The sequence below is a fragment of the Haliotis cracherodii genome, unplaced genomic scaffold, assembly GCF_022045235.1.
Source record: "Haliotis cracherodii isolate W230 unplaced genomic scaffold, xgHalCrac1.p SCAF_5, whole genome shotgun sequence".
Lineage (NCBI taxonomy): Eukaryota > Metazoa > Mollusca > Gastropoda > Lepetellida > Haliotidae > Haliotis > Haliotis cracherodii.
Window position 1 is genome coordinate 31057864 of NW_027266308.1, and position 12587 is coordinate 31070450.

Below are 12587 nucleotides of genomic sequence, written 5' to 3' on the forward strand. Positions count from 1 at the left end.
GGAAATCCCGACCAATGAAATGTGTTTTTACAATTACGGTCTTCTTCCGGTGTTCCTCCAGTTTGTTGACATATTTACCACGTGTCTGTGTTTTTGCTAAAAATGAGACGGTACAGATATGGCGATCCGTCAAAAGTTAGCCGAATACACTGGAAAAGCGCATTGTATTTCCTTGCAGCTTGGAACGTGTTAGGCATTGTCGTATATAAAGTGTACAAGTCGAAAAAGAAAGATGAAACGCCAGAATGGGATAACCTGACAAGTAGTAAGTAGAGAGAGAGATTGTAAGTTTCAATGTGGAAACATATTTAGTAATAATGCATGGTCATGAATGAAAAACGTATTGAAAAGTGTTTGCTATTATTAGTCTATTTCTATCAGTCTTTATGTCAAATGAAATGACTAATAATGTAAATAATTAAAAAAAATATTATACTTTTATTTATGCTATGTCAGTTTGGCTGTATTCATAATGGACTATCATGGTGACCATACAGTTAATCTGTCATTAAATATTGTCCTTACAGCTCAAAAGTACATGCAGTTGGTCACTGTTGGAGGAAATAAGCCTATAGAAAAGGTACAAATGTCCGGTCTGACACCTGTGCGGACAGAAGAATTTAAGAAAGAGTGATTATAAAGGTAAGATGGCACAGTCTCAAACAAGTTGTGAAGATCCAGGTTAGATTAGGTCTCAGCAACCCATACTTGTCCTAAGGGGCGACTATGCTTGTCGTAAGAGGCAACTAAAGGGATCGGGGTCAGACTCACCGACTTGGTTGATGCATGTCATCATATCCCAATGACAAAGATCAATGTTCATGATGTCAATCACTGGATTGTCTGCTCCATACCCGATCTACAACATAAAGCTGGAATATTGCTGTGTGCGGTGTTAAACATGTTAAACAACAAACAAACAACAGTCTCAAACCCAACCTTTCACCCCTCCAAGAAGATGTGAATCTTCCAGTGGTCTAAACTTCTGCAAATTGATGTATTGGTTGCTGGTTAGAAGGATTTAAAACTATGTGCCCTTTAGTGGAAAGACATCTGTATATCCTTATTTGATGTTATAATGTTAACTGTCCAGAGCATGATACAGCATAAACACAATGCTTTTTATGCCGTGTTTAGCAATATTCCAGCATTATCACAGCTGGGGACACCAGAAATGGGCTTCACGCATTGTATCCATGTCGGGAATCAAACCCAGGTGTTCAACATTGTGAGCGAACACTTAACCACAAGGCTACCCAACCGCCCCTGCTTACATGATACCATCTATCTTCTAGATAAAAATACTCCTATTATCAATCATTCTGTTTTCGGAATATGCATTATGTATGACTGCATGATTTATAAATGTTTAATCTTTACACAGATATTAATATTATGGATGATGATGGACAAGAGAAGGCTTCATCAAAAGTACCCTTGGAGTTTGATCCTGTTTTAAACTAAGAAGTTTATATCAGTGTATATTGATGTGAATATGATCACGCTTAATTTTAAGATATTTTCAATGTTTTTTTCAGGTGATTTGTGTGATTCATGTAATTGTGATCCTCTGAAGGGTGCCAGATTAATCACCATGGACACTGGAAAATTTATGTGTAGTTGTCATAAATACCAACAGAATCTGATAAGATGTGTTTGTGTGGCCTCATTCGCGTATAAATGTCAACACACATGAGAAATCCCAACAGTCAAGAAGAGTATTATTTTGAAAGATGTTAAATAAGTGTCTAGGGCAAAGTACACCTACTTATAACATTTCTCAAAAACTGAGATCAAATATGTTGGTGCCATATATCCACCAGTTTGCACAGACATAGCTGTAAATGAAGTACAATTGGTTCCTCACTATGAACTGATTTTTATATTAATGACTTATTTATATGTCATTCTGAGAGTTTTCTTTAGCGACATTGTAAGATTGTTTTGAGTGAATGTGTTTGTGTAAATAAATGAGAGTGTTGCCCTATTGTATTTCTACGTGTGTCCAACATGTTTAACACTCCGTGCTTTTGCAGCTTTATTTTAAAGGGCTGCTTGGTGTTTGGATTTTACATCCACTATTATCTTCAGATACGTCGCAGAGCCTGACCAAGCCTACCATTTAGTCTGGGTAGTGAGGACCTAGTCCCACCTTGGTCCCAACAGGGTCTTGCTTGTGAGATATATGAACCATATCTCAGTTGATGGAAAACAATTCCACATTATTTCCTCACGACATGGGATGGTGGGGTTGTCTAGTGATACATGCATTCCCTCCACATGATGCCAAAGGCCCTGGTTCTCGTGCCCTTGGGTACAATGTTTGGAGCCTATTTCTGTTGTCCCCTGCCCTGATATTGCTGGAATATTGCTTCAAGCGACATAAAACACTTACTCACTCCTGTAGGACAGCTACATCCCTGGGTAGTATTGACAAAATAACATGGCAGTGTTCATTGAAGGTTCTTGTCAGCTTACATTATGTCTTGGGGGTCGATCCCTAGTAAACTTTTAAACAGGACCCCGGACATTTCAAGGTCCATGGTGCCAAAAATTTGCATCCAGTTCAAATACAACTTCACAAAACAAGTGTAAGAATTCTTAGATTTTCCTAGTGAGAGCCGAGTAGTACATGAATTCTTACACAAGTTTGATAAAATCAGTATGACACACATGCGAGGGTACTAATTTCTTTATTACCCATTATTTTTAATCCTCTTGAGCTCCCCTATAGAAACAAACACTGATCATGAACTCTGTCTTAGAAAAATGTCGTCAACAATGTTCAGGTATAATGTTTCTAGTGTGACATCATTCAAACAATATGTCACTATAAGATTTGAATGACGTCAGCAATGCCATCCAGATGATGTAAACAATACTTTGGTGCAGGTGAGGTGATATTTGCACACATGATTTTTATGACATTAATTATTTCTACCTGTAGCTTTATGGGTAATTAATCAACGTATGATTTGATATGCATGAAGTATTATGTATTTAACTGCCTCTTTTTCGTGATTTTTACCCAAAGATGTCTGACCTTTACTTGCACATACCGTCACAAATTTAATTCAGTCCTTAAAAATTTCCTTCGCCATAATAAAAAAGATACATTTCTGAGATTGGTAGCCCCTGAAAGTATCTAAAACCACTGTTTTACAAAGGTGTGTGTAGAAGATCCCAATAATGATGTTTCTGATAGTTTTGCCGCCTCGAACAACAAGCCCAGGTTACCTGGCACCTATTCTAACCTAATCACCATATGGATGTCATTTTATGTTCGTATGTTGCAAGCATTCCAAAATGATGGCTGTCTTTTACAAACAAATTTGAAACAAGAAACACATATTTGCATCTTTATTCCTCTGTACAAATACGAGATGTCTAGGAGGTGATGATGAAATTGACATCACGGGTGTCGTAGATCTTGCTGTGTGGGTCGCCGCTGCCGCACTTGCCGTAACATACATCTGAGAAAGAATGTATTTGATAAGTCTGGTGGATAACTAAATACTAATTAGAAATGAGACCCCAAAGTTCTAACAATAGTAACTATAGAGTCACCATCATCAGACTGGCTAAGTTGTAGTCAGTCAGGGTGAGACGGGTCATCAAAAACACTTTGCTAACATAAATATTTTTATGTATATTAGTCAAGCCATTAACATTATCCAAGAGAAAATGAGTCGATTTTGATTCTAATTATTTCCTGCTACGGACAATAAATGCTCCCTTGAGATGTGTCCCTCTTTAAATTAAGAACAGAAGTATTATCTAACCTTGGCAGGGTTTAAGGAAGGAAATCTGCCTATGTTACGTAATGTTTACGTACAATTGGAGTGGTCCCAAGTGGTACCTAATGTATTCAAGCTTTTTCTTCCTTTACTGACACATGGTTTGATCTAAAAGCAAACACCAACTAAGACCATATTTCTTGCATATGTGGCTCTATCTCCGCATTAATACTTACCAATACTGAGTTTGTAGTGTCCAGGTGACCATTTTCGACAGGGTCCCTTCTTGGGGTCACAGTGGGGGTCGGGCTTGGCCATGAGGATGAAGCTGTTGGAGTAGGTGCCTGGCGGTGACCTCTGGATGAAGAAACTGTCACCTGTAATGTTACATCATGTGTCGTTTAAACAACAGGTGTTGTATAGAAATGCCGGGTTCTGTTCAATACATGTAAACAACAGGTGAAGCTTAATTCTTGTGTACAGCACATGATATTGCTGGAATATGAGGGCTGGTCAAAAAGTTCTAAGCCTGACTAACTTTCAAATATGGGCCATAATAAAGTGAACTAGTCAATGTAGTACATTGTTTGAGTAGTTCATGGCAAGTGTATTTGGTCTGTTGAGGCCGTTTGTATATTAGTCGCAGCCAGTTGAATGTGATGTGGGTCTAAATGGACACAGAAATGGAAAAGAATGAGTACCATCATGTTTTTGACTTTAGAGAAAAGTACTCCCCAAGAAATTTATGACCGCATGTCACAAGTGTATTGGGATAAGTGCCCTAGCTATACCTCTGTTAAACGTTGGGCAGCTATGTTTAAGGCTGGGAGAACAAGCTTTGATGATGACCTTAGGTCTGAACGTCCGTCAACTTCCATCAATGAAGATTAAGATAAAGGAGATAAAAAGATGTTTACTGTCAGATAGATGTATTACCATTGCTGAACTTCAGGAACACCCACGGTCTAAGCCATGGATCATTGACATTATTATTCATGAACATTTACAGATGAATAAGATATCTGCTTGATAGGTGCCAAAGTTTCTAAAAGAAGTAAAATTGCCAGAGAAAAGTTAGAGCTTATTGAGGAGGATTCCGTCAAATTCAAAAAGAAAAAGAGATTAGTAACGGGAAATGAATAATGGGTCTACCATTATGATCCCGAGTCAAAACGTCAATCCATGGAATGGCACCATTCCACTTCTCTGACCATGCTGACACCAAAGAAATTCATGTCTTCAAGATCATTGAAGAAAGTTGTGGCCACTGTATTTGGGGATGCAAAGGGTGTGATGCTTGTTGATTACTGAGAAAGTCAAAAGACAATTACCATGCCTACTATCGCCCAAGAGATTCTATAAAAGAAAACCAGTGAGGAATGCTGACTGCTGGAATTCTACTACTTCGTGACAATGCCCCTTTTCACCCCTGTCGACATGCAAAGGCTGCTGTGCAACAATGTGAGTTTGAAGAGCCTCCTCACCATACTCACCAGACCTGGCACCAAGTGATTTCCACCTGTTTCCTTATCTGAAAAAACCCACAATGACCTCAAAGCTGCCGTAAATGGGTTTTTAAGGGTGGCTTCAGAAAACTTCTTCCTGACTGTAATTGAAAAGCTTGACTATCAATATGAGAAGTGTATTGAAAAGCAGTGAGGTTATGTTGAAAAATGAAATTAAAAACACTTCCACAATTGTTTGTTATGTTTGTTAGGCTTAGAACTTTTTGACCAGCCCTAGTACTGCTAAATTAGGCATAAAACCAAACCGACTCACATCTCTGTTATGATTAATGTGCAGACACTATGCAATGTGTTGTCCATGTGTCCTGACATTTTCCGAGGACAGTTGATTCATGGTGACTTACCAATGGGAAGTCCACTGGGTGGCTGAACAACAACAGCTACTTCTCCAGCTCCAGTCCCGTTGTCGGAGGTGTAGGAGTAGCTAACTGTTCTCTTGCCTGAACCATATTGAAGAAACAAATCAGTATTCATGAATAATCAAACAAAAACTGCTTTTGGGAGGACTTGATTTTGACTGGTCTATGTAACTTAACCCTATTTAGCCTCCTTCAAGGAACCAGATCCGAAACCAGGAGATAAAAAAACAGCTTTAAGGCAAAGCATGACAGTTGATTCTACACAAAACCAAACTGCTAAGTTTCAGACAATTCAGTTTCTTTGATTTCAATTATTTTGTCTGGCGACATCATCTCCAATGCTGAGCATTATGTTTAGTGCAAAACAGAGGCTGCTTGTGCATCTTCATTTTCATTCAAGGTCCTGCTTTGTTTAGGTGATTTTTAAGAAATATTTGAGCCCTGTCAACAACATCTACAAAACCTTTCAGCTGAATCCAATAATCTACAGAAAAGCCAAATGTTGTCTCCAATGACGGAAATCCATTTACAATCAAACGAAGTATAAGTGGTCAGATGTATTCTAAGATATCTTTAAATGATAGGGGTGGTCAGGTTCCCTGACTTGGTTGATGCATGTCATCATATCCCAATTGCGTGGATGTCAATTGCTGGATCGTCTGGTGCAGACTTGATTATTTACAGACAGACGTCATATAGCCAGAATATTGCTGAGTGCGGCGTTAAACAACAAACAAACAAAATTCAATAATTCCATATTTAAATATGGACGTTTATGGAGGCAACTGATGACATGTTACTGCCTTTTGGTCAGGACAAGCTTGTGACAAAGCACTTCTTTCAATATATATACTCACCGCCTAAAGAAACATGAACTATAAACATATAGAGAAGTATGTATGCTAAGAAGAGATGTTTCCATAGTGTACCAATTAATGACAAAACTAACAATCAGTCAATATCACGTGCAGCATATCGTGATAAGAATAAAGACACTCTGTGGTAACCCGACAAACTTTACAGCCTAATCCTAAACAAGACAAATGGTGCATCTCGAGTCATGGATCCTTGAATGAGCATCAGTTCACTCGAAATACCAGTATGTTGTGCATCGAACCAATCTAATATCTCTGGAATATGAGTAAGTCTTCATATATTAGCCAAAGTGTAGGGTATTCATTTCTTTTGGTGGTAAGTACACAAACCATCGGAAGGTTATCATTTATAGAACAAGCATCCTCGAGATTTAACTACAAAAGTTCAGGGCAAAACTATACTTTATTACACTACACATGGGGGTAGAGCAAACCTTATTTCTTAAACAAGTTCTGGACATTCACTGAAGCCAGCGCAGTTACCAATCACAACATACATTAGCATTTAATCAATCACACAAGATCATATACGGAAGGTTTATCTCCTATAGGTATTTTTGACTCCAACTGAAAAGTAATACACATGAGTCGGTCCCTCCAGAGACTAATGTATCCCTGACAAATGGCGTACATACCTTGAGGTCCAATGGATGGGGTGACGGAGAGCTTTCCGATTTGGGCATCACCACCGTCAAAGATTTGGCACATGGTGAGCAGTTCACAGAAGTAGAATGAATCTAAGTTAGCCCTGCAGAAGAAATAAGAGTTTCTGTTTCAGTCCCTGTCATTCAAAAGGACCTAAGTCTAGGACAATCAAACTTCCATGCTTTTATACAGGCTTAGGACTGTTGTGACAGTAAGGTCGCTGTCATGACAATGCTGAAACTTACGGCTTGAGTCTCAAGTTATTCAATCTAATATCAAACTTTAATGCAGAAAACACATTTTTTGGAAAATAATCTTTAACAGTGATGTGTATGAGATTTCATGAGCCATTAAATACAGAGTTAAATTACAGTTACATGAGGTATGTCCTTTCTGCATGTTTAGAAATAGCTTTTCTGTTGTGGAAATGGAAAAATAGACATCCCAAAGGAGTGAGCGTGTTGGGCTTAACACCGCCTTGAACAGAATTCCAGTTATATCATGGTGTATCAGCCTAATGTAGGAGGAAAGCCTGAAGTGATGCATGTCTCAGATGTTTACCACTTTGGTGAAACCCAAGGGCACAGCAATTGCGCTGGCAAATCCAGAAACATAATCGAGGTGAACCAGGATTCAAACCCACAATCAGATATTTCTGACAAGCGAAAAGGGACGCAACTCTGCACAGCGAATTGCGGCACCATACATGACTCAGCTACCTATGTCCCCACATCGCAAAGGACCACATGGTAGTTGGTAGTGGTTTTTATGGTCAAAGGGAGGTAATTGTGTTTGTACAAGAGTTTACTCCCTTGCCTTTAAGTCAACACAGTGTTTCACTTAAAAATGTGTGCCCTCCATCAAAGGGAGCTAATCGGGCAGGACATCTCAAAATTTATGTCCCTTGTTTCAAAGGGAGGTAAGTTTGTTTAGCAAACGGTAAACCGGATTACTTCCCTTTCACCACCAACATCACAGCTTCACAAATCCAGTGATTCTTATCGATGTAACAGGCAGGTAAAAAATAAACCGAGTGAACCCGAATAAAGCTGAAATCCTCCGTGTGCGGCCCATGAAACCACACTCGTGACCGTCAATCAATCATGTATTCTCCTAAATTACAAAACACAGATTAGTGCATGAAAACGTTGACTGAGTTGTCTCCCTTCGACCTTTGACATAACAAGCCCCTTCCCAGGAAGTGACACTTTCGTTACTCTTCGAATATAATCGTTGCCACTAAACTGGTTCAGTTACGTGAATTAGAACTCAGCGTGCGTGTATGAATATCTCTTCCTTTATGCGAATCTTTGTGTAACAAAATTGGATTTGGTATGGAAAAACCCCATTGCAAATGACCAAGGGGCAGTCGGTAGTGGTTGTTTATGGTCAAAGGGAGGTAATCGTGTTTGTACAAGAGTTAACTCCCTTGTCTTTAACCTCCAAGCTCCTCACATCGATAGTACGTTCCCGGAGCTCTCTATACAATCGCTGCCACCAGTCAAAACTCCCCACTGTGAATAGGTGGCCACAACCATGCTTGGAGTTGAACTCGCAACTGAATGATCGTTGTGTTTACAAACAAGTGTCGACTGTCGTGCGCCGAATACACTTATCGCTGCTAAATTACTTTCTTCGTTTGTCAGTTTGAATTTCTGTTTCATTAAAACTATCGTGTTATTGATATAGTAAGAATGTAAGCAAGAGGTTGGTTGATTTTCCGTTAGTCTGCAATCTCGAACCAATCTGATTATCAAAACAACAAAGTAAATTCGTCTGGAAAACATGGTCAGTCGTAAACCTTTTCAAATTGAAATATGATGGCATTCCCAAAGACATAAACAAAAGTATAAACGTTACTACATATGGGGTTGGAGGGCAAATTTCAAGATTCTTGTAATGGCCGCGCCCACACTGGTGGCAGCGATGTTACCGAGAGTGTAACGAAGGTGTCACGCGCTGGGAAGGAGCTTGTTTAACCTCAATAAAAGGGAGCTAATCGGCTAGAACATTCTCAGGAGTTATGCCCCTTTGTTTCAAAGGGAGGTAAGTTTGTTTAGCAAAGGATTAAAAGTTACCTCCCTTTGACCACCAACATAAGGCTCCACAACGCCAATGATTCTTATCGATGTAGTAGGCAGGTAACGGAATAAACCGAGTAAACTCGAATAAAAACGAAATTGTCCTTGCGCGGCCCATGAAACCACACCCGTGACCGTCAATCAATCATGTATTCTCCTAAATTACAAAACAGATTAGTGCATGAAACCGTTGATTATCCCTTTTTGACCTTGCATGACAAGGCCAATCCCAGCAAGTGACACTTTCGTTAATCTTCGATATCACTGTTGTCACTAAACTGGTTCAGTTACGTGAATTATAACTCAGCGTGCATATTTGAATATTCTTCTCCCTTTATGCTAATCTTTTTGTTACAAAAAATGGATTTGGTATTGAAAAAAACCCATTTCAAATGACCAAGTGGTAGTGGTTTTATTTACGGTCAAAGGGAGGTAATCGTGTTTGTACAAGAGTTAACTCCCTTGTCTTTAACTCTGCACAGTGTCTCACTTAAAACTTCACACACGGCGTGTGCCCTCAATTAAAGGGAGATAATCGCGTGGAACAAATCAAGCGTTATGTCCCTTGTCTCAAAGGGAGGTAAGTTTGTTTCGCAAACGGTAAACAGAATTAAAGTTTCCACTCAGGGTACACTTCGCTTACTACCTAAGTCTGAAATAAGAGGATGAAACCGATGATTGAGTTGTCTCCCTTTGACCGTTAACCGTTCAAATTCCTTCCCAGCGAGTGACATCTTCGTCATTGCTACCACTGAAGGCTGAAGAGGCAAATTTGTCGTCTGGTGTAGTGCATAAATCTATCCGAGATAGAACTCAGTATACAGAAATCTATCCTACCACGCAGTGCTAACAAATTGCGATTCCAAGTCAAACAGGGTTGGAAGCTCTGAGGTCGCTGTCTCGGACCGGGACATTTTACAACGAGCTATGGAAGGGTTTAGAAATGTAGCTTTAATTGTATGACTGTAGAAATATCCCTACACAAAAACTATTAACCCCTTACATTAGAAATTAAACATTCGTGTTTTGTTTTAAAAATAAGAAAGTTGTGTTTTTCCATGGAAGGCCGGTGAGGGAGGAGAGACGGTGTCCTGATGATGTATCAGTTGTAAACCTGATTTAGCACACATCGTACTCAGCTCCGTTGTGTAATCATGCCGTCATACAACCACACTTTTCTGTCCACCCACACACTCATACTGTGTAGCTTGGTTTCACTCACTTCACAAAGAGCTTAATAAACGCCTGGATACCGGCAAAGTTACAGAGGCGTCCACACATGGCCGCCTGACTCTTGTCACTCAGAGCTGCACACAGTTCCGTACAGGAACCAACGACCCCAGAGTCTGCAACAAACAAGTTGCATGTATGAATCCTAAACTTAACCATGATTATTTTATCCTCAAGATTCTTCAATCTTCACGTGAGAGACAATATGGGTCCACAGATGTGAACTTTGAAACAAGTATAATTGTACCTAGACGCCCTTACTGAGAATGACGTTGAGAAGGTCGGCACCAGCTTTTCTAGTGAACTGGACGCACGTCTTGCACTTGACGGCTGTTCCCGTGAGCTGATCTTCGGATTCGGCGAAGGCTGGCAGACACTGGACTCCCGTCAGGGCCGCCAGAAATACTGTGACACCCTACAACATGGTAAGAACCCCTTACAGAATCTCAAGACATCGGGTAAAGAGGAAGCACGAGTCTGAACGGATTTTCATCACTGGTTTTCAGTGATCTATTCCTATTATTTTCACCAATTCTCGCCCAAAGTAATCTCTTTCGGCAGATAATCAAGACTGATCATTCTTTGGCGTTGACGTTGTTATGTATTTTATGTATTTATGTTCACTTTGAGAACACTTTAAACGTTTACACCATTTCGTTTTGCTGTAGACCCGTGAAGATCTTGGGTAGAATAGGTCTTCGGCAACCGATGCTTGCTGTAAAAGGCGACTATGCTTGTCGTAAGAGGCGACTAAAGGGATCGGGTGGTCAGGCTCGCTGATTTGGTTCATGCATGTCATCGATTCCAATTTTGTGGATCGATGCTCATGATATTAATCACTGAATTGATTGGTCCAGACTCGATTACTTACGGACCACCGTCTTATAGCTGGGTTACTGCTGAGTGCGGCGTAAAAGAAAAAAACCAAACATAATCATAAGAAATATCTAAGAATCCCTTGCACGATTCTGACAACATCATAAGTATGTGTTTATGAATTCCTATAAAAAAGTGACGATGCCAAGAGATCGCGAAACAGTGAGCGTATCCTGCATCATAGGTGACATCCGTCATAAATACATGTAAAGGCAAGTCAAGTGCCCACCGGAACAAACACGGGAACACATTGTACAAGGCAAAATAGGAAAATGTATCTGGAAACGCCCTCCATATATACCCTAAACTTTACCCATGAATTCATATAATTATACCATTAAGCTACAGAACTGGCATTATCTTTATTAGACATTAATAGCCAGTGACATTCAGAAACGTCTTCTCCACTTTTTTCACCCCGTCAGTATGAAGTGTTTCAGAGCCATATTATTAACTTAGCCGTAGTCTGAGATGTCCCAGGTCGACAGTATGACGCTGAAGTCCCCTATGAGACACGAGTCATTGCAGACATCTGTCAAATCACACAGCGGAATGAGGACGACATAGAGCACTATCACAATGAATATATTCTTTATCTTGAACTAATTATTCGGACTCTAGAGTCGAGAAGGGAGAATGAGCACATTTGATTGAAATTAATCTATTGTGTTGAATAATATGCATATCGTCTATAGAGTTTATATTTGTTTTTAAATGCAGGTAATCTTGTAACCTATTATTAAAAATTAATCTTATATTCTAAACCCCTTTTCTTTTGTGTCTGAGTAACTATCACCGCGTATAATTTATTATTATTTATAACAAAATATCGTTATTGAAATTACCTTGATGTTCATTGTACGTATACCCCAGCCAGATCTACAGCAAGGAACAGGCACGTGCCAAAGATGTTCCTTTATAAAGCCTGATGTACGGAAGCCCAGTAGGGACATTTATTTAACACATAAACGATGCATAATAAAACACTGCAGGGAGAATAAACCACGAGGGGCGTAGGTGAGCGTATCCTGCATCATCGGTGACATCCATCATAAACACATGCAAAAGCAAGTCCTGTGCCCAGCGGAACAAAAGCGGGAACACATAGTACAAAGCAACATATAGAATCGCAACTGTTTTATTTAAGGAATAAACGACGAGTGGATGTTGTGTATCGTTTAATAAAACACTGCGGGGAGAATAAACCATGAGGGGCGGAGGTGAGTGTATCCTGCATAATCGGTGGCATCCGTCATAA

The 12587-nt window shown here is 39.7% G+C and overlaps 1 protein-coding gene and 1 long non-coding RNA gene across 2 annotated transcripts; one reads left to right on the forward strand and one right to left on the reverse strand.

Annotated features, from left to right (window-relative positions):
• Positions 1-57: 57 nt before the first annotated feature.
• LOC139444027 (uncharacterized) lies at positions 58-1978 on the forward strand. Its single transcript, XR_011651744.1, has 3 exons — positions 58-265; positions 528-642; positions 1539-1978. It is a non-coding gene; the product is annotated as an uncharacterized lncRNA (long non-coding RNA).
• A 1387-nt stretch (positions 1979-3365) lies between these two features.
• LOC139443263 (countin-3-like) lies at positions 3366-12231 on the reverse strand. Its single transcript, XM_071224235.1, has 7 exons — positions 12175-12231; positions 10715-10868; positions 10446-10569; positions 7133-7245; positions 5608-5703; positions 3974-4114; positions 3366-3473 (listed from the first exon to the last, which is right to left on the reverse strand). Exons 1-7 carry the CDS (start codon positions 12184-12186, stop codon positions 3388-3390), a joined length of 726 nt encoding a protein of 241 aa, XP_071080336.1. The 5' UTR covers positions 12187-12231; the 3' UTR covers positions 3366-3387.
• Positions 12232-12587: the final 356 nt, after the last annotated feature.